Raw genomic sequence first — 22,164 nt, 5'->3', positions numbered from 1 at the left:
GGGGATGGCATCAATTCTTGGTGCAGGACATTAAAGTGGGAGGAGAGGTGGGGGAAGAAAGAAAGATGCGAAGGACCCGAAAATCTTACAAGAGATCTCTTCCTTGATGCAATCCTGCTATTAGCAGAGAAGGAATTCTCGTAAAATGTAGCTGTTGTTAAACATAGAGTAAGCATTCATGAAATTTGGAATTTGTTTTCTTTTGCAGCAGGCTTAGGAAACAAGAAACAATGCTTAGTTGGCTGCTGCCCTGTAAAAAGAAAAAAAAAAACAATGCTTAGTGGAAATTAAACAAATTAATGGAAGCAAGTGCAGATGGTCATCATGCTGAAAAGAAGGAAAGAAGTCAATTGCCCTAGTTCCTATTCCATTCCCTCTAACGCTCTGTGCTTTCCAATCAGCAACGTGAATTGTGCTATCACTGCAAAGATGCATTCTATATCCTAACAGAAGATTTTTACAAGGAGTAAAATATATGAACACACTGAATAAATTGACTTGGTCGTTCCTTTAAGCAAAATTTTTGGTCCTGCATCACGTAAAAAGATAAAAAAGGAAAGAAAACAGACCTAGGTAATTATGTGTGGACTCCATTTCTGCTTGGAGGGTGGATAGGAAGCAAAGCAGGTAGAGGAGAAATGAGATTAGAACAATCAAAATGAGCTCAAACAAAAGCCTGGTTGAACTATTGAGAGTTTTTGAGGTTTTATCAAATGTGGAAACCATTTATAATACCTTTAAACCATAAAGAGCGGATTTGTTGTATAGATTATGACATGTCTTTATAATGGAATGCTATGCAGTTTTTCCCAAGGGTGAGTTACTTTTCTATGTTTTGACTTGGAAGGATATCCAAAATAGAATATTGAGTTCGTTCTATTTGTTTTTTTCTTTTCTTTTCTTTTTTTCTGAGATGGAGTCTTTCTATGTTACCCAGGCTAGAGTGCAGTGGCGCGATCTCGGCTCACTGCAACCTCGGCCTCCTGGGTTCAAGCAATTCTCCTGCCTTAGCCTACCAAGTAGCTGGGATTACAGGCACATGCCACCACGCACAGCTAATATTTGTACTTTTAGTAGAGACGGGGTTTTCACCGTGTTGGCCAGGATGGTCTTGAACTCTTGACCTTGTTATCTGCCCACCTCGGCCTCCCAAAGTGCTGGGATTACAGGCGTGAGCCACTGCACGCAGCCTGAGTTAGTTCTAGTTTTTAAGGAAATAACATATAGTGCATTAAAAAAATTAAAAAAACCTGAAAGCACAAATACCAAATTGCTTACAATATTTATGTCAGGGTAGGAATGAAAATCGCAGAAAGATTTTCAGTTCAGATGTCCCACACTTTCACATTCTTAAAATAAATTAGCCGGGCATGGTGGTGCATGCCTATAATCCCAGCTACTCGTGAGGCTGAGGCAAGAGAATCACTTGAACCTGGGAGGCGAAGATTGCAGTGAGCTGAGATGGAGCCACTGCACTCCAGCCTGGGTGACAGAGTGAGCAGAGTGAGACCCCCCCGCCGTGTGTGTGTGTGTGTGTATTTTTTTAATTAACGTGGGGTTTTTTTGTATAATCAGAAAAAAATGAAGCTATTGGTGCTCCGAAAAAGAAGCAATTGTCAGTGACAAAATTTTTGAAAAAGCAGAGAAGAAAGGGGTTTGGTTGTAGAGTATGATTATAAATCAGGCTAAATAGAAGTAGAAAATCTCAGCATTCATTAGAAAACAGAGGAAGAAGTGCTCCAACAGAGCCAGCCCATCCAGATAAGACATGTGGGATCTGGCTACAAATTGTTAGTGTGTGTTTTTATCATCTGCCATGGACCTCCCTCCTCAAAGGTGCACAATTTGAACACCCAGCTATGCCGTATTCATTTTTGTATCTCCCTCTAAAGTACATGCCCATGGTAGATGTTCAGTAAATGATGGTAGATCAAGCTCGGAAGACTAAGTATGAGTGGGTTAATATAGGAGAAAAAAGAGTAAGCTACGAATAAGTAACATACTTTCAGAGGGCTTAAACTTACTCTAGTAAAATATCAGAGAGGAAAAGCTGTGAAATAGGAGGATGGGAAATATTCTCTGGCACTGATTAAGCATGTTTGTTTTTCCATCCTTCAGATTTTCTTAGTGAGACTTAATTTACGTTTTCTCAGTTATAACTTTTCTCTTGTGTCCAGTTGGGCGTTTCAAGCCATCTGCCACGACAATCTAATCCTTGGAACATGTTTTGGCCTCCTTGTTCCTTCTGCTCTTGCCTTGGTTGACTCTGTCACCACACTGACTCCTGCACAGACTCCAGTGTGGGCTCTGTCCTTCCAGCATTGAACTGTGCCCTGCATTCTCTTTCCAGATCTCCTTTTCCACTGAAGACATGCGGAGGGATATCTTGATTCCATTTTGACTGTGCCTTTTCTAGGTTCGTATCTCTTGGTGGAAACACAGCATCTCTTCTGAGCCATGGGTACAATGTATAAACATCCATGGAAATCAAGTGTTTGTGCTGAGAGTGCAAATAGCCTATCGTCCATGGTTCTGATCTCTTGGCCCCATGGGTCATGGTAGGAATCTGGTGAAGTCTATGTACTCTCTTCCCAGAAAAGTGTGCCCACTTGAAAAACTGTGTGAACAATTCGAGGGAGTTCACAAACCGTCCTGGAGCCCATTGATGCCCTGAGGATTATGTATCCCTGCATCCCTGGAACTTACACATATTCTACGTTAGGATCGCTAAAAAGGAGGAGTTCACTGGAACCAGAACGCAGCTAGAATACACTGGAACTAGAATGCAACTAAGTGCAAAAAACCAGGCTGGGCACAGTGGCTCACGCCTGTAATCCCAGCACTTTGGAAGGTTGAGGCTGGCAGATCACCTGAGGTCAGGAGTTTGAGAGCAGTCTGGCTAACATGGTGAAACCCTATCTCTTCTATAAATAAATGAATTAATAAATACAAAAATTAGCCAGACGTGGTGGCAGGCACCTGTAATCCCAGCTACTGGGGAGGCTAAGGCAGGAGAATCGCTTGAATCTGGGAGGCGAAGGTTGCAGTGAGCCGAGATGGCACCACTGTACTCCAGCCTGGGTGACAGAATGAGACTCTGTCTCAAAAAAAAAAGCATATTTCTCGCATCATCTTCATACTTCTGACACGCTGGAGACAACAAATGGAAGATCAAGCCGGACTGGAGTGTTGCAGTTACCATCATAACATTACAACCGGAAGAAATCGTTTGTTTGATAATACAGCTTATAGCCTATATACACAGCCAGTTGAATTGTACACTGTCTACTTTGGGTGTGTCTTAAATATTTGGGACCAAGTCATTTTGGTTTAGGGGTGTGTTTGTGTTTGTATTTGTGTGTGAGAAAGAGAACAATATGAGTGTCAGTGTATATTTTAAACAGTTCACAGAACTTAAATCTTAAAATGTCTATCTAAAGAAAAATAAAGGATTTCATCTCCAAATATGTTTATATTTGTAATATGTATATGACTTTTTTCCTTTGGGCATTATGGACACTAACATTTTAATGTTGCTGGTCCTTTCCAGGGTGGACAAGCTTCATTTACACCATATCTGGAGATGTGTATATTGGTAAGTTATGGCTATGTCACTTAGGACTCAATTGCAATTTAATTTAAACTACTGAAGGCAGAAAAGGTAGGATGACACCATTTTATGTAATTGAATACTATGCCACCTTCTCTCCCATACCAGCCCTCTCTATATCCCAGCACAGGTATGCCCAGGGCAAGGTGCCTCTCACCTTACAGAATGTTCAGTGAGAGAAGAGAATATGAACACCAGTCATGACACAGCCTGTACACACAGGAAAGTCCAGGCACCATTATGTGTTTTGATACCTTGCTAGGACATTGGCAACCTTCATACTGATAAAGGGATGGAACTACAGTGGGCTCCAAGGGGAGCAGGAATCTGCCAGGAAAGTCCAGGCACCATTATGTGTTTTGATACCTTGCTAGGACATTGGCAACCTTCATACTGATAAAGGGATGGAACTACGGTGGGCTCCAAGGTGAGCAGGAATCTGCCTATCTCTTGGGAGGAGGAAGTGGAAGGAGATGAATTTGCAATGCTAGTTTCCTTTGAGAAATCTCAAGTGTTTTTTTTTTTTTCTGTTCTTCCAAGGGTTATATATTTGTTGCTTGTTGAGTCTAATCAAGATATGTTTGAGACCCAACCAATGCTCATTTTATAGATGAAGAATGTGAAATCTAAAGAAAGTTGTTTAACTTGCCAGGGTTACACATTGGTAGATGTGGGACCAGAACTAAGGTCTTCTCAATCCTGTTCTCCATGCTCCACCCCATACCCTTTGTCCAATGACAATGCAGAGATAGCACCATCTAACTTGTCTTTTCAAGTCTAAATCCCTTAGCCAACCCAGCAGCAGAAGCGACAGAGCGAGTGAGAGAGTGGGGCTTGCAGAGCAGCCTGGCTCCTGCCTGCATCTACTCCTTCCCCTCTCATCCTCCTAAAAGCAGCCATGGGTTCCAGTAAAAGGCTCTCTGAAGGATTGGGAGAAAACAGCTATAGCAGATGCTGTTGGTATCCCACCCACACCCCAGGCCCTTACTTCCTGAGTGCCCATTGACCAACTAACAACAGCCAGAATCTGTACCACTTTGCCTGAAGGCTTTTCTCTGAAACCAATCAGGGCAAGGTGAAAGTACTGGAAAATTAACATTCCCAGAAGCTACCTGACCTCTCAGGCACCGTAACTCTGAAGCCTGTGGGAAAGGCCATTTACTAGTTTCTCAGTGTGAAAGTACTGGAGAATTAGCATTCCCAAAAGCTACCTGACCCATCAGGCAGCATAACTCCGAAGCCTGTGTGAAAGGCTACTTACATACAGTCAAGCCACCCGAGTGTGCTTGATGACACACCCTTCATTGTCTGACTTCCCTTTTCTGTCTAACTCTCCTGACTCTGGACTGTTGTATCCTGAGATCACCTCCCAGATAAATATCTTGTACCAGAATATGCATCTTCAGTTATGCTTCTGAGAAAACCCAGTTAGAGAACCAGCCTCCCATTTTCCACTCCTCATCCCCATAGACAATTATGGGTGGTGTGGATGGGGTGGGGCATCCCAAGGTACAGACTGGCCAAGAATTCCCATTTCTGAGACCCTCTGCAGTTGGGTGCTCTCCACCCACTCCTGCAGGGATGCCAGCACTGAACTTCCTGGGGCTCTAACATGGCCACCTCCTTGGGCAATATACTCTGAGCTCCAGGCAGCTGGCTTACAGATAATATCTACTCAAGGATAGAAGGCCACACCCAGAGCTATTTAAACCATTGTTATATTCTCCAAAAGGGTATTCAGTTGCCTGAAATTATTCTTCTGGAAAATAATGGTAATACAAATTCATGTCTTTTGAATTTATTCCCAGTACAATACAAATGGACTTAGTTCCCTTTTCAATGAATAGCATTTCAGTCAGGGGTCAGGAGCAAAATGCATTTATTTTAGCACTGGAGAAAGTGTGAAAAAAAAGTCTTGTAGTAGTGTCATAAGTTTATATGTACACACCTTAAACTATATTAACCATCTGGAAGAGATGAGACATCATTTGTTTCTATAATCTCCTGAAAATCCTGAGAAACACATAGTGCATTATAAAAATAGAAAACAATATTTTAATGGAGGCAGTTCTCCTGATTTACGATTTCAAGAGCAAAAAAATAATCTGCACAAATGGAAATAAAGAAAGCACGTGCATTTTAAGGTGGTAAGGATACCAGAAATGTTTGTGTAGAGTGAGAAAAAGCAGGGAGAAGCAAACTCTCTGTAAAAGGCCAGATAGCAAATATTTTCATCTTTGCAAGGCATATAGTCTCAGTTGCAACTACTTGGCCCTGCCCATGTAGCACAGAAGCAGCCACAGATGATACATAAACAAATTGGGTGGCTATTCCAATAAAACTTCATTGATGGTCACTGAAATGTAAATTTCATATATTTTTCATGTGTCATGAAAGACTATTTTTTAGTTTGTTTCAACCATTTATAAAAGTGAAAACAGTCTGTGAGCACTACAAAAGGTGACAGGTGATTTTGGTTTAAATGACATTGTACAGAATGAAGGGAAAGAAATTAACAAGTAATTGCCTAAACCTGTTTTAAGCAGTAGTTATAGCCTTGTTTCCTGACAGACCTTTAGTCTGAAAAGTTAACAAGTGAAATGCTCTGCGAATCTCAGGGTAAGAATGACCCACACATCCACTTGTTTTTCTTGAGATGAGGCAGGGTTTTCCTGAGTCATCTCTATTTACTGACCTGCTCCCACCTCGTGACCGTGGGCCACAGTGCAAAACATCTGGCAGGGGATGGGTCTGTAGCCTTGGAGCAAACTTGCATCTGTCCAGAATAAACTGGACCTTGAAGAAAATCCAGCTCACAAAACTGGCCTCTTGGGACTCTGCTTTAACCAGTGAGTGGCTGGCTAAATGACCTCATTTGAATTTTATCTCCTTCCCTTCCTGCTACCAACACCCTAATGGGGGGCGGGGGGCGGTTAATGAGAAAAACAAAAGGGCAAGAATAAATCATCAGAGAAAAAGAAATGACGAAACAGAAATAGCTATTGAATATGTACTGACTTATAAAATCTATAAAGAAAATCCAGAAAATGCTTTCTGACTTTACTGCCTCAATTTTATCTTGCTTATAAAACTGGGTTGGCACCAACAAACCACAGATGGCAGGAAGTGATAAGCAAGGAATTGTCTTTTCCAAAATGTCAAACATGTTCAGTTGAAGTAGATGTAATGAATATATATACTTAGTGCATTGGGCTGGAATAAATGGGCTGCAACTTGGTTTGGGGAAATAATCTGGGGAGACTGCATAAAACAGAAATTTAGGAGTTAATATTGGTTATTAGGAAATTTAGGAGTTATATTAGTTATTAGTTATATTACTTAATTATTAAAATTTTAGCTTATTACAGGAAGTGCTTTAAAGACACTGGTAAATTTAGTTTAACTACAAACAGGTGGAGTTTTGCACTTTAGAAAATGCTGGACAACCGGGCATGGTGTTTCATACCTGTAATCCCGGCACTTTGGGAGGCTGAGGCAGGCAGATCAGAGGCTGGGAGTTTGAGACCAGCCTGGCCAACATGGTGAAACCCCATCTCCACTAAAAATAGAAAAATTAGCTGGGTGTGGTGGTGTGCACCTGTAGTCCCAGCTACATGGAGGCTGAGGCAGGAGAATCATTGAACCTGGAAGACAGAGGTTGCAGTGATCCGAGATTGAGCCACTGCACTCCAGTCTGGGCAACAGAGCAGGACTCTGTCTTAATCAAAAAAAGAAAGAAAAGAAAGGAGGAAAAACAGAAAATGCTGGATGTCTAACTGGTTGTGAAAGTAACGTCGTCATTGTAAAGGTCAAAGGAGTTAACGGAGCTAAAAGACTAGTAGAATTCTCATTTTCTTATTCAAAGAAAGTATTCATTTGAGAATCATCTGGATGTACTCTTTATTCTTTTCAAGGATTTTCTTTTTAATATATTTGCTTTTTCCAACAATGAAGAGCCTTCTAAACTGACTATTGAATAGTAATTTTAAAAAGTGTGCAATAAAGGGAGAGATCTTTGACAACGGTCTTTTGCTGAGGTGAAAAGTTCTTTGACCAGCCCACAGCTGGAATCTGTGCCTCATATGATAAAGAAATCAAAAGAAAAGAAAGACTACATGGTCAGAAAAACAGTAGATCCTGCAGATACTAGTATCAAATCTCTTCCCCACAGCTGTGCTGAAAATTACTTTACACATTAATGCAGAGATCAAAAGGATAGAAAAGTTTACGTCCTGTAACCCTGAAGCTTGGTATAGTTTATCAGCTTGAATTCCAGTCCCCAGAAAGACTGATATCAACTATACTATTGGTACTTAGAAAGTATGTAGAAATCGGCCAGGTGCAGTGGCTCGCACCTATAATCACAACACTTTGGGAGGCTGAGGCAAGTGGATCGCCTGAGATTGGGAGTTCAAGACCAGCATGACCAACGTGGAGAAACCCCGTCTCTACTAAAAATACAGAATTAGCCGGGCATGATGGCGTATGCCTGTAATCCCAGCTACTCAGGAAGCTGAGGCAGGAGAATGGCTTGAACCTAGGAGGCCGAGTTTGCGGTGAGCCAAGATCGTGCCATTGCACTCCAGCCTGGGCAACAAGAGTGAAACTCTGTCTCAAAAAAAAATTTTTTTTTAGAAATCTAAAAACGTTTGTGGTTATTGAAATGAACAAGCTTACAAAGGCAGTAAAATGTTTTGAATTTATTTAAATAATTCAGGCTTAGTTTGTGCTCAACCTTTTGAGTAAGCAGTTTGAAATGATCTCTGGATCTTGCAGTAAAGGCAGGGAAACATGAGTATACACCAGCAGGCCTCATAATTGACCTCCATTTATCCAACTGTGTTGCTCAGTGCTCTTCATCTTATGGTGAATACTCTGAGGAAGGTGCTTGCTTGGACACCCAGGATGATCCCCCCTAGTCTGCCTGCCCATAGCTGCTCCCATCAGTTGAGTTGCAGTGGACTTAAAGGCACCTACGTTTGTTCTCAGTCCTTTTATGCCAGTTGCACCAATAATTGAAATTATGCAATTTAATTAAACAGTTGTAAATTAATGAAATAAGTGTGAAAAGAGAGTTGGCATTTCCAGAACAACTAAGGCAGTTGTTTTGTAAAAGTGAATTGCTAAAGGAAATGCCTTTGACACAGAAAGACAAACATCACATGTTCTCAGTTCTTTGTGGGATCTAAACATCAAAACAATTTGAACTCATGACCATAGAGAGTAGAAGGAAGGTTACCATGAGTTCATGAGGCTGGGAATGGTAGTGGGGGACTGGGCGGGGGAGGTGGGGATGGTTAATGGGTACAAAAAAATAGAAAGAATGCGTAAGATCTATTTTACAGCACAACAGAGTGACTATAGTCAATAATAACTTAATTGCAAATTTTAAAATAACTAAAAGAGGGTAATTAGATTGTTTGTAACACAAAGTATAATGCTTGAGGGATGGATACCCCCATGCTACATGATGTGATTATTATGCATTGCATGCCTGAATCAAAACATCTCATATACCTCATAAATATATACAACTACTGTATACCCACAAAAATTAAAAATTTAATAATAAGGGCCAGGTGTAGTGGCTCATGCATGTAATCCCAGCACTTTGGGAGGCTGAGGCTGGTGGATCACAAGGTCAGGAATTCTAGACCAGCCTGGCCAAGATGGCGAAACCCTGTCTCTACTAAAAATATAAAAATTAGCCGGGCATAGTGGCAGGCACCTGTAATCCCAGCTACTCGGGAGGCTGAGGCAGAGAATTGCTTGTACCCAGGAGGCAGAGGTTGTAGTGAGCTGAGATCACGCCACTGCCCTCCAGCCTGGCGAAAGAGCAAGACTCCGTCTCAAAAAAAAATTGTTTTAATAAGGAAATGCCTTTGACTTTGCGAAAGACTTGGGGAAACTAATAATCTAATGGATGGTGCATTATGGGTATGCTTTAAAAAGAAAATTCTTCACCGGGTACGGTGGCTCACGCCTGTAATCATAGCACTTTGGGAGGCCGAGGTGGGTGGATCACCTGAGGTTAGGAGTTCAAGACCAGCCTGGCCATCATGGTGAAACCCCATCTTTAATTAAAAAAAAAAAGAAAAAGAAAATTCTTCAATCCATTCAGTAGATCCACCTTAACTATATTTCTTTTCCTTTTTCTTTTTTTTCTTTCTTTTTTTTTTTTTTTGGTTCAAGTACTCCTCCTACTTGTCTCCTAAGTAGCTGTGATGACAGGTGGGCATCACTGTGCCTAAAAATTTTTCATAGAGACAAGGTCTCCCTGTGTTGTCCAGGCTGGTCTTGAAATCCTAGGCTCAAGCAATCCTCCTGCCTTGGCCTCCCAAAATGATACAGGGGTATTTCTAAAAATTTACAAACAAATGCACGTGTATGCTTTAAAATAAAATGTTTGAGGCAGTTTGACTGTCTTTCAGTTAACAATCTCAGTTGAATGGGTAAGAAGGCTTCAACTACACATATAAAATTGATATTAAAACCTATGATAGAAGTACCAGAGTGTATAGAACAGAGAATAAGAAGGACAGCAATTATTAGAAAAAAAGGAAAAGAAAAATTGGCATTTGCGGAAAAGTTGTACAGCAATTAATCACTAACTTTAGTGATTAATTAGTGAAGTTGCTGCACTAACTTTAAAATAGGTTTTGAAGCATTTTACCCTTTTATGACCGTTTAGGCAAAAAAATTACAATTAAATTGTTTTCTGTTAAAATTTTCTTTAACTGTGTTATTAGATTTAACATTCTTGGCAGTGATTCCCAATGGAAACTATTTGTTATCTGATTTGGCTATATTTATAATTGAAAGTAGTCAGAAACAAGTATTTTTTGAGACTCATTTTAGGTTCAGGAGATAACCAGATGGGTGAATATCATAAAAATGATCTGCAACTATAGAATCAGTCTTTGCTTTCTGTGGCCCTGTTTTAAGCATTTCACGTAATAATACAGAAGCTAAAAGTACACTTGCAGTTATTATTAACCTGAAACCCTGACTCCAGTGTCTATAAGAAAGGTTTACCTTGGCTAGATGTAATGGCTAATACCTGTAATCCCAGCACTTTGGGAGACTAAGATAGGAGGATTGCTGGTCTCAGGAGTTTGAGACCAGCCTGGGCAACATGATGAGACGCTGCCTCAATCAATTTTTTTTTTTAATTAGCTGGGTGTGGTAATGCATGCCTGTGGTCCCAGCTACTTGGGAGGTTGAGGTGGGAGGATCACTTAAGCCCCAGAGATTGAGGCTGCAGTGAGCTGTGATTGTACCACTGTACTTTAGATTCTGCAATAGCGTAAGACTCTGTCTCAAGAGAAAATAAATAAAAATATTTACCTTAGAGTGGAGCATTTCAAATGACATCGTCAGTAGCAACACTGAGATTACAAAGAGAATGGGCAGACATTCATCCCACATACAATTAGAATTAGAGCCCTTTAGACAAGCTGAACTCTTTAAGATTTCCTCACAGACCAATGAACATCATAGTCAAGCAAGCTGCCCTGATAGGGGGTGAAATTGATACCAATTCAGCATTATTTTTTAGCACTCTTTTGCCAGCTCACTCCGTTAAAACATCCGAAGGGGTTTATAAAGTGTTTTGGTATATGTATCATGAAACATTCTACATGGCAAAATTAGGGGCCAGGAGTGGACCACATGGTTAATGAGTATTATATAGGAATTAGTTGAAGATAAAGACATGGTTTATTGCTCCCAGGGGATTTCGGTAAAGCACACTTAATAAAATGCTGTTCCGTATCACAGTTAAAAATATTACTCAACTCTAAATGAGATACTTTTTTAACTCCCAGACCTCTCTTTTATTGCCAAAATCCCTGCATAAGTAGAAAATCGATGGAATTCTGTCATTTGCTTTCATGATGTTTGTTGACCTAAATATTTGATGTAGGAGAAACCTTTAGTATTATGCTAGAGCTGGCTCTTGCTAGCTTGCAGGAGTTGATTGTGTGCCTTCCCTGGCCTCACATTAGTAGGTTGAAATTGGCCACAGTGGGAGTGTTTACACCACAGAAATTGGCACACACTTACAAATCAGGTTAGTTCTCCCTTCTTATTCCTGAAAGCCAGTTGTTAAACATTAACCAGCATACTGTTGCCTCTGAGACAGAAGTTGTTAATCTTTTTACTGCCATGGACCTTTTTGACATCTGCCAAGCTCCCTGCCTCCTCGAATAATGTTTTTAAAGTTAGTGCAGTCAGTGCAGTTATGAAAATGTTGGGCCGGGCGTGGTGGCTCACGCCTGTAATCCCAGCACTTTGGGAGGCCAAGGTGGGTGGATCACAAGGTCAAGAGATCGAGACCATCCTGGTCAACCTGGTGAAACCCCGTCTCCACTAAAAATACAAAAAATTAGCTAGGCATGGTGGTGTGTGCCTGTAGTCCCAGCTACTCAGAAGGCTGAGGGAGGAGAATTGCCTGAACCTAGGAGGCAGAGGTTGCGGTGAGCCAAGATCATGCCATTGCACTACAGCCTGGGTAACGAGCAAAACTCCGTCTCAAAAAAAAAAAAGAAAAAGAAAATGTTAAAAGAACAGGTTTGGGATACAGTTATATGTGTGCTTGTCTAACGACATTTGACATAACATGATTAGCAGGTCTGCTGTAAATTTTGCATAATAATTAACAAACTATATTTTGAGATATCTACAAAATCATAATGTGGTATGAAAATATCTATGATTTCTGCTGGAGACAAAGTCTCACGGTCCAGCTAATACTACTGTGGCTTATTGGCTACATTCATGATTGAAGGAAAAGATACGTTTCAATTTAGCTGTTAGTGAAAGTAAACATGTAATTTATCTCCTATCCAAGTTCACCCATGCGCTGAATTCTATCCATGGACTCCTTGGGAGGACATTGACTCCACATTAAGAACCCCGGCTCTATTAGAATCCTATTTCATGTTTGCAAGCATCAGAATGTGCTCTGCTGCCTCATATTGGTTATTTCCAAAGTGGAGGTGAGGACTTCTCTAGAAAATACGGTAGTTTGGAATCCAACCAATATGTCCAAAATTCACAAATTATGTTTCTGTTTACATAATTGCTCAAACTATTATTTCCATTTAAATAAGCATTTCCTGACTTTTTTTTTTTTTTTTTTTTTGAGACGGAGTTTCGCTCTTGTTACCCAGGCTGGAGTGCAATGGCGCGATCTTGGCTCACCGCAACCTCTGCCTCCTGGGTTCAGGCAATTCTCCTGCCTCAGCCTCCTGAGTAGCTGGGACTACAGGCACGCGCCACCGTGCCCAGCTGATTTTTTGTATTTTTAGTAGAGACGGGGTTTCACCATGTTGACCAGGATGGTCTCGACCTCTTGACCTCGTGATCCACCCGCCTCGGCCTCCCAAAGTGCTGGGATTATAGGCGTGAGCCACCGAGCCCGGCCATAAATAAGCATTTCCTTATTGATTATTCAGCCCCAACTTGTCACATGAATGCCCTTATTTACATCCTAAAAGGGCATGCAGGTGTATCTCCCTAGACATTTTATGGGCTGCTCACTCAATTTGAAATCTTCTCTCTCTTGGCCATTCACATATTGTGGCTTTTACCCAACTGAAAGGCCTAGTCCAAATATCACCCCTTCTCTACAGCCTTCTGTGGCCCACTCTGGCCTCTCCATTCTGCAGCCTCCTTTTGCAATCTTCAAGTCACTACATTCTTCTGCTCCTAGTGAGAAGCATGTTAGACTTTTCTCTCTCCCACTGTTGCCCAATCCTTTAGATTCTTTTTCAACTCCACTTGTCAAATCCACCCCTATCTTTCTGTTGCTGCTTTCTCAATTCAGACTGTAATTCATTTTCACTTAGACTGTTACAGCAAACTCCTAATGGGTCATCCTAACTCCTCAGTCTTGTCCCCTCCAATAATTCACTCCACATTCTGCCATCAGAGTTATTTCTCCAAGACACAGGTCTGGTAATTTCTCTCTCTCTCTCTCTCTCTCTCTCTCTCTCTCTCTCTCTCACACACACACACACACACACGCACGCACACACCCTCCTCAAGGGCCGTCATATGGATAAACATGGGTTTTAAAGGCAGCTGTCTTCCCTGATCTGAAGACAGCTTACATTTCCATTGTTCTTCCCAAAAGACTGTTCCAGGAATGGCAGAATGTTCACCACAATCTTTTCTCTTGTGTAGAATGTCCTTTTCCCCAGATTTGCCTCTTGTAGTTTATCTAATTCTACAGAGGTCTGTTCAAGTCTTACCTCCTCCACAACAAATTTCTGGGGTCCCTAGACCTGCAGAAGCCCCTGTCACTCCTCTTCTCTTACTGAACTTTGCTTATGAATTTATCGTTGCCTTTAAGAGATACTTTCATTTGTGTTATTTTGTTTGTAAACCTCAGTATAGAAGAGATGGAAATTTATCTATCCTGAATGTTACCACAACATTTAGAACAGTCTTATTCACAGTTTAATAGCCATTATTCAATAACTATCCAACTTATTTTTCAGTTGAATTATTCTCTGATTATTTTGTGTGTATAGATTTAGTTTGCTCTAATGGGATTTTGAATTATTTCTATGAAAGGAATCTACTTTGCATGTCTCTGTATTGTCCCATAGTACTAGGCAATTGTAGGTACTCAATACTTGTTGAAATTAATTATGACATCTGATAATTTTTTCAAGTTTTCTTAATTCTTATAAAGTTTATAATTTACCTAAGAAAACATGAGCACATGATGCCAAGGACTTTGCATATCAATTGAAGTATTTGAGCATAATATTCAAAGTGTAAATGGAAACAGTGCAGGATTCATCTCCTTGTATTTTTCCAATTGAAAACAAACTAGTTTTAGGCTTTAATAATAGCAACCATAAATAACCAAGAGATTTAAGGAAATTACTACATCTGTTATTTCTCAAATTAAAATTAATATTGTGGTGCTATGTAGTTAACCAAATAAGTAACCATATAACAAATGTACTACAATGGGTATTAAATTGGTTTTGTAGGGCCCGATGATGCACAACAAAAAATAGAACCTCATCACACAGCAGTGCTTGGGGAAGGTGACAGTGTCCAGGTGGAGAACAAGGTAAATATTTTATTTTCCTTTAACTTTCTTAACGTGTACTTTCTACTGGTTTCCAAGAAAATGCCTAAATGTTGTGGATAACTGAAAGTTTTTCTCTCGTCCTTAGAGAATAAATTATACCAGAAGTTTATCATCTCCTTTCATTAACTTCTTTGATTTCTATGGGTTTATTTTAAAGTTTTATCTGTATTGATTATCGTCAGGAATCATATAAAGTCCCTATTGTTTACCCCTGGAAATTTGAATCTAGAAGCCACACATCTTTGTTATCTTATAATTTTCTTTCTTTATACAATTGGTTTATTTTGTTTTTAGCGTAAGTGAAAATAGATCAGCCCTCTAGAAGTAGAAATATAGATCTACATGCATGCTCACATAGAGCCCTTTGGAAATAATCCCCACTTTGAGCTGAGAGAAAGACACGATGCATTTCACAGTCCTTTTGTGATGAATCCCTGCTCTTTAAGTTTCTGATATTTTAGGAGTCTTGGGAGGATTTTATTCCCAGGTTTTCAAGTTTCTTTCTCATGTCTATTTCATTCCCTTGAGTAATTCAGTCACCATGTTGTGAGTCTGTTTAGTCAATCTTATAAAGAGGATTGAGGAGACAATTGTGCAAAAGCTCGGAAAAAAAAACAAACTTCAAAAACTATTTCCGGGTGCAGATGACCAATAGCGAGGCACTCTGACTGACTTCTGGCCTTCTGACCCTGCCTGCTGTTATAGAACGCAGCGGCTCTAAGGAGTTATCAGATCTTAGCCCACTTTTCTGGCAGCAGTCTACTGCTGCTTTAATCTTCTGCAGCAGCACCATGAACTGTGAAGCAAACAGAAGAAAAACCTCATGAGCACCAGACACATGCATATGTCAGGGTCAGTGCCCTTTAATATTAGACTGAGCCGTATGAAACTCCCACTTTTGAACTACAAAAATGTCAATTCTATATCTTTCAATCCAATATAGGAAAGAGGCATGAAAGCTACACATAGGCAAGAACTCACTGATACTGGAGTTGTTTGTAACATTATCTGGTTAGAATTGGCAACCTCAGTTCTTCCTATAATACACACAGAGCACATTGCAGATAAGGAGTTGGAAGCTAAAATAGAACACCAGAAAGAAGTGATGAAGGGAGTCAGAAGAACAGGTGCAGCCAACATAGAAGAGTCAGCTGAAGCCATCAGTTCACTGGCAAGCCGCACTCCTGGCTCCAGTGGCATCATTCTGCTATGTGCGCTTCTGTAATTGTTGCTGTGTATAAGCATAGCCTGAGCCATCAAAACCTTAGAAAGATTTCTATGAAAAAATTGCTATTAAAAAATCAGCATTTAAAGGTGGCATGTGTCACTTATATCCACACAATAGTAGAAAGTCTCCTTTAGATTACAGCAGAAAAGAGATCATGAAGGTTTGGATCTTGGCTTTATTACTCGTTAGCTGTTGTGACCATGGACACATTTGTAAAGCCCTCTGAGCTTCAGTTTCTTTCTCTGCAAAATTAAATAATACCACCAACTGCAAGGGATTGTTACAATATTTGAGATTATATATGTTACGAGTCTACTCCAGATTGAGCATGGGGATCAGTATCTTATGTCTGATAGGCCAAATCCAACCCTTTTTCATAAATAAAATTTTATTGGACCAGAGCGACACCCATTCATTTCCCTATTGTCTATAGATTCTTTTATCCAATAACAGTGGAATTGAGTAGTTGTGACAGATAAAGCCTAAAACTCTCTGGCCCTTTACAGAAAACATTTGGTTTAGTACATTGTAGATGCTCAGTCATGGTAACTGGAAAGTTTATGAATCCAAATATCTAATTTGATAGTCATGCCACATCCATGTTACCTAATAAGGATTTATACAGTGGACCTGAAGGCTTAGGCAATGTAACAGTTTCTACAGGTAGAAAAAGGCTCTAAGAGACCCTGACTCACTCAAGCTCCAAGCCAGTATTATCCTCACTTGGACCTATCATTAACCTGAGGATTTGATAAAGAAGGAAGATGTTTCTGCCTAATGCTGTGCCAATCCCATTTGCACTAAATTGTGGTCAATAATGAGAAGCTGATTTTTTTGCCTGGCTTTCTTCTGGCTCTGTTCTTCCTGGACTTTTACTACTCTTCCTTTCTGTGTCCTTCACCATCATGCCCATTTTCCTGGTTGACCAGTAGTATGGGCAGTATCTCCTATAGTGGCCAGTCTTTAGGACAGGAGAGGAGAACAAGGAAGGGATGATGCAAAATATCACATCTTCTCTCTGCCCTAGGTTTCCCTGTTCTATCTTAGAACTTTTTCAGAGTCCTACTCTGAGCGTTTAATTCTAGACTGGTACCAATCTTCACAAAATAGCTTCTGTTTCAAGGGCTAAGGCTTCCTATGCTGCTTTGACCCACCGATGGTGCTCTGGACTTTCTCCTAAGTGATGGTTGCACTGATGGCTCCATGATCAGGAGTGCAAGAGTTTGATATGAAAGGCTCCATATCACCCTTAGACCCATGTTTATACTGGTGTCCTATTGAGAAGGTCTTAACCCTCATAGATTAGCAAGTTCACCCATAGTGTACCAAGGTAGACAATCAATACCTCGTTGGCTGTCATCAAAGCCATACTTCAGAGTAACAATGCTTTTTAGCTGGCACCATTCATGGAAAACTCATTAATATAATAAATATTAATATTTGACTATATATAGCATTTGATTAAAATAAACATTGAAAGACAGAAAATAAAACATCCTATTAAAGCTAGAGACAACTTTTTTGCTTGTTTATGTATGAAAGTTCATGGTGAAATAAACCACTAATTTTTAGAGCTGATAACAGTTAATGGTTTGATCTTTTCATTGACCCAAGAAATATAAACAATGAAGTCTGGTAAGAACAAGTACATGCAGTAAGTCATGCTAAAGTTCAGTTTCTTTCTTTCTTTCTTTCTTTCTTTCTTTCTTTCTTTCTTTCTTTCTTTCTTTCTTTCTTTCTCTCTCTCTCTCTCTCTCTCTCTCTCTCTCTCTCTTTTCTTTCTTTCTTTCTTTCTTTCTTTGAGATGGAGTCTTGCTCTGTTACCAGGCTGGAGTGCGGTGGTGCGATCTTGGCTCACTGCAACTTCCACCTCCTGGTTCAAGCAATTCTCCTGCCTCAGCCTCCCGAGTAGCTGGGACTACAGGTGCGTGCCACCACACCCAGCTCATTTTTGTATTTTTAGTAGAGACAGGGTTTCACCATGTTGGCCAGGCTGGTCTTGATCTCTTGACCTCATGATCCTCCTGCCTCAGCCTCCCAAAGTGCTGGGATTGTAGGCATGAACCACTGCGCCTGGACAGCTCAGTTTCCTTCTGGTCATTTTTTCAGGTTTGATGTCACTATAATTAATGTTATTGAAGCAAAAATATGCATATGCCCTTTGATCAGCAGACTCCAACCTTTTGGCATCAGTGACCAATTTCATGGAAGACAATTTTTCCTCAGATGGTGGGGTGGCTGGGGATGGTTTCGGGATGCTTCAAGAGCATTACATTTATTGTGTACTTTATTTCTATTATTATTACATTTTGATATATAATGAAATAATTCTATAACTCACCATAATGTAGAATCAGTAGGAGCCCTGAATTTATTTTCCTGCAACTAGATGGTCCCATCCGGGGGTGATGGCAGACAGTGACAGATCATTAGGTATTATATTCTTATAAGGAACATGCAACCTAGAACCCTCGCATGTGCAGTTCACAATGGGGTTTGTTCTCCGATGAGAATCCAGCACTGCTGCTGATCTGACAGAAGGCAGAGCTTGGGTGGTAATGGGAGTGATGGGGAGTGACTGTATATACAGATGAAACTTCACTAGCTCACCTGCCCCTCACATGTTGTGCAGCCCAGTTCCCAACAGACCACCAATCAGTACTGGTCCATGGCCTGGGAGTTGGGGACCCCACCTTAGATTCATACTCAGAATCCTACTGCCATCTTGAGCTTTATACTTACAGTTGATGAAACCAACTGAGTAGCTATTCATAGTTTAGAAGTTATCAACATGTTCAGTGAACCATAAAACCTTCATCTGGGCTTTGATCATTTATTGTCAGTATCAGTGGAACTCGAGACATAGCTTGGCAAAAATACGGAATAACAAGAGCAATTTTAAAAAGTCAATTATTAAGTAAACCTAGAAGAGCCTACCTCTGTAACAGAAACTCTAAGAAGGTGCACCAAAGCAAAAGACACGGTCTGGGTGCCAAAAGATGGTGAATGTTAGTTGGGGTAATTAGACATGAAGTAGTAGGTGGACCTCTGCTACTTTGTATGGGTTTTAAAAATCAAATCCCATGAAGGTATTCATTTAGAGCCATGTAAGGACTTAGGTTTTAAATAGGTCTTTAATTCTCTTGGCTTTTGCATGATTTTCATCATTTGATACCATAGACAAGATCATCATAGACAACTTTTCAAGGTAACAGCAAGTGAGACTTTCAGCCACATCATCACTCTACTTTCTGGTATATCTGGAAAGATTATTAGATCTCACTAAAGAAGGTGAGCTAAGGAGAGAAAGTGTCATCTAGGTTCATGTTTGCCTATTTTGACAGCTAGTTGGGTTATAGATAAGTAAGGTGATGGTGCATAAATAAATATAGGCCTTGGAGTGGTTATAAACAGAGGCTTTGTAAAATGTAAAGAAGTGATCAAAACATCATAACTGAGCAGATCTATTAAATGACCCCAGCCCTGGGACTGTAGGGAGTAAATCAAGACTTTTGAAGAAACCATTGTACCCTACAGTCCCATTTATTTTTTAAGTTGAAGGCAGGAAAGGGAAACAAACTTCAGTCATGTGAAACATGGTAGTTTTTATTAAATCTGTAGAAGATTAAAGAATTAATGATGAATTTTTTATTGAAACCAGTAAGAAATCTTCTGGAACTAGTGACATTGTAATCATTTCTAGTTAAAGAGCTTTGCATTAGTAGAAGTATGATGTAGTATAATATTGGCTTACATATTTATAAATATGCGATATTAGAATTGGGGTGAAGTTTCAAAAATTTTGAAGGCTTCATTTTAAAGTGCGTAATCATTTTGGCTTTGTTTATTGTTTTATTCTAAATCAGATAAACCTAAAGCCTGAAAAGAAAATTATAATGTTCAGTTATCTATTAGTGAGTAACCACGCTAAAATGCAGTAGCTTAAAATACCAATCATTTATTATTTCTCCATGTGATGGGGGGTTCTTCTTCTGGTTCTCTGGGGTCACTCATGTTGCTGGCAGGCTGGGAGCTGGACTCTACTGGGGCTGTTGTTAGAGGTGCCTCAGTTCTGCTTTAGGTGGCCCCTCCATTTGTCTAGCTTGGGATTCCTCATGAGGGCGCATTTGCATTTGGGAAGAGCTGTGGAAATGGAAATAGAAAAGTAGAAGCTGGGGAATCGGAGAAGTCACCAACCAGTTAATCTGGAATGCCAAGCCTATCCAGTCACTGAAATGAGACCACAAAAGGGAAGTGGATCTAGAAGTCTAGTGGAGAAGTCTGTGGTTCTGTAGTCTAGTGTCTAGGGATGGGGCTGCAGCTGCTCTTAGTCAGCAGAATTAGCAGTCAGGAAGAAGAGCTGGACATGGCATGCAGGAGGATTAGGACTAGCTGGGGTCTAGCAGCACCTCTGACTCTACCTGTTATAGCTAACTGCCATGTTGTCTCAACTAAGTTACCAGGGCATAAAACACCACATATAAGTATATCTAAGTATATATGTAATTCACTTCTAACAGAACTACAGGTCTCCTTAATTTCAACCCAAACACCCATTTCTAATAAATAAAATTACTGAAAAGTGTACACACACACACACACACACACACACACACATACACATATATGTATGATTTTGATAAAGATAGGACCCTTTCAGTTTTAACATGTGAATTACTTAAAATATTTAATAGTTTTATATAATGAAATTATCTAATGATTATTAAACCAGAAATGCATTTGATTATAAAACAACTCCTCAAACACAAACTTTAGGAAATATATATTTTATGTTTCTTTTTAACTTTTAAAATTAGCAAATTTTTGTAGCATTTTTTTTTTAAAAAAAACAGAAAAGCATAAAGAAGAAAATGAAATTTGCTTTAATTCCCATTATTCAGAAATAACAAATGCCAACATCTTGGTAAAAACATAGTATATACATACCATTTTGTGACATTTATAAAACTTACAGTATATTACAAACATTTCATTACAGGCTTAAATATTTGTTGAAAAAATGAATTCTAATGGCCATATGATAGTTTTTCTTGTAAACATATAATTATTTAACCCCTCATTTTTGGAGAACAGTTTTCAATTTCTGCTGTGATAAATAATGCTACAGTAGTGAAATTCCCTTACTCTATGTTGCTAAAACTGTCAATACTAGATCAGAGGACATTAGCAATATTAGGGGTTTTCAGTCATATTGTCAAATTGCTCTCTTGAAGGATTACTGCATCAATTGAAAATCTCCCAAATGATATATGAATATGTATTTTTTCCTGCATCCATACTAGCACTGGATATTATGGTTAATATTTTTTCCCGTTTCAGGAAAAAAATAGAACCCTTAATTCTAAGCAAAAACTTTTAGTGACTTTAACATAATAGGACTCTTTTGGAGAGAAATTTGCCTGAGCAGATGTCTCTTGGATGCTCTGTTTTTATAAGGTTCCATTTAGTGCAATATTTCTGGGGTATATTTTACATTAATAGTAATAATTTTCAAAAGTAATAAAATCTTATTTTTGATTTACATAACTAATCTTTCCTTTTAAAAATTATATGGTGGCTAGGTATGGTGGCTCACGCCTGTAATCCCAGCACATTGGGAGGCCACGGTGGGTGGATTACCTGAGGTCAGGAGTCTCAGACCAGTCTGGCCAACAGGTAAAATTCCTGTCTCTACTAAAAATACAAAAAAATTAGCCAGGATTGGTGGCGGGCACCTGTAATGCCAGCTACTTAGGAGGCTGAGCCAGGGGAATTGCTTGAATAAGGAGGTGGAGGTTGCAATGAGCCAAGATCATGCCACTGCACTCCAGCATAGGTGAAAGAGTGAGACTCCATCTCAAAAAAAATTATATGGTTACTGAGAAATGATAAATCCCATGATAAGCCAGTTTAATATCATAGATTGTCATGAAGATATTTCCAGTTAAAGAAATCTTAATTTAATTCTCCTTCTCAAATTTGAGAATGTTGATATTTTGGTGGCCTACACTTATTCTTGAGTTCTAGTTGCTACTAAACAACTTAAGGAATAAGGATTTCCATAATAAGTGTTGCACAGAAAATATTTCTGAAAATTATATTCAGAATTAGGGACATTGCCCATTTGGCTAGCATGTCAATTTCAAATTGTTCCCAATTTGACCTTCGAAAATAAGCCTGTTTATTGTTTGATGTTTTCTTCGTTAACTTTAG

At 39.6% G+C, this 22,164-nt stretch overlaps 1 protein-coding gene across 2 annotated transcripts in view; it reads left to right on the top strand.

Moving 5' to 3' along the window:
• The window catches only part of PIR (pirin), a 127,077-nt gene that overhangs the window by 101,728 nt on the left and 3,185 nt on the right, over window positions 1–22,164 (top strand). The window contains exons 7-8 of one of the 2 annotated variants that reach the window (XM_002762645.6): window positions 3,551–3,595; window positions 14,620–14,702. In XM_002762645.6, coding sequence (XP_002762691.1) covers window positions 3,551–3,595; window positions 14,620–14,702 — 128 coding nt within the window. The remainder of the gene's footprint in view (window positions 1–3,550; window positions 3,596–14,619; window positions 14,703–22,164) is intronic. The other variant, XM_008988989.5, reaches the window with a different exon arrangement.

Source organism: Callithrix jacchus, chromosome X (assembly GCF_049354715.1).
Source record: "Callithrix jacchus isolate 240 chromosome X, calJac240_pri, whole genome shotgun sequence".
In the NCBI taxonomy this organism is placed as follows: domain Eukaryota; kingdom Metazoa; phylum Chordata; class Mammalia; order Primates; family Cebidae; genus Callithrix; species Callithrix jacchus.
This window is presented reverse-complemented; position numbering and strand designations above follow the sequence as displayed.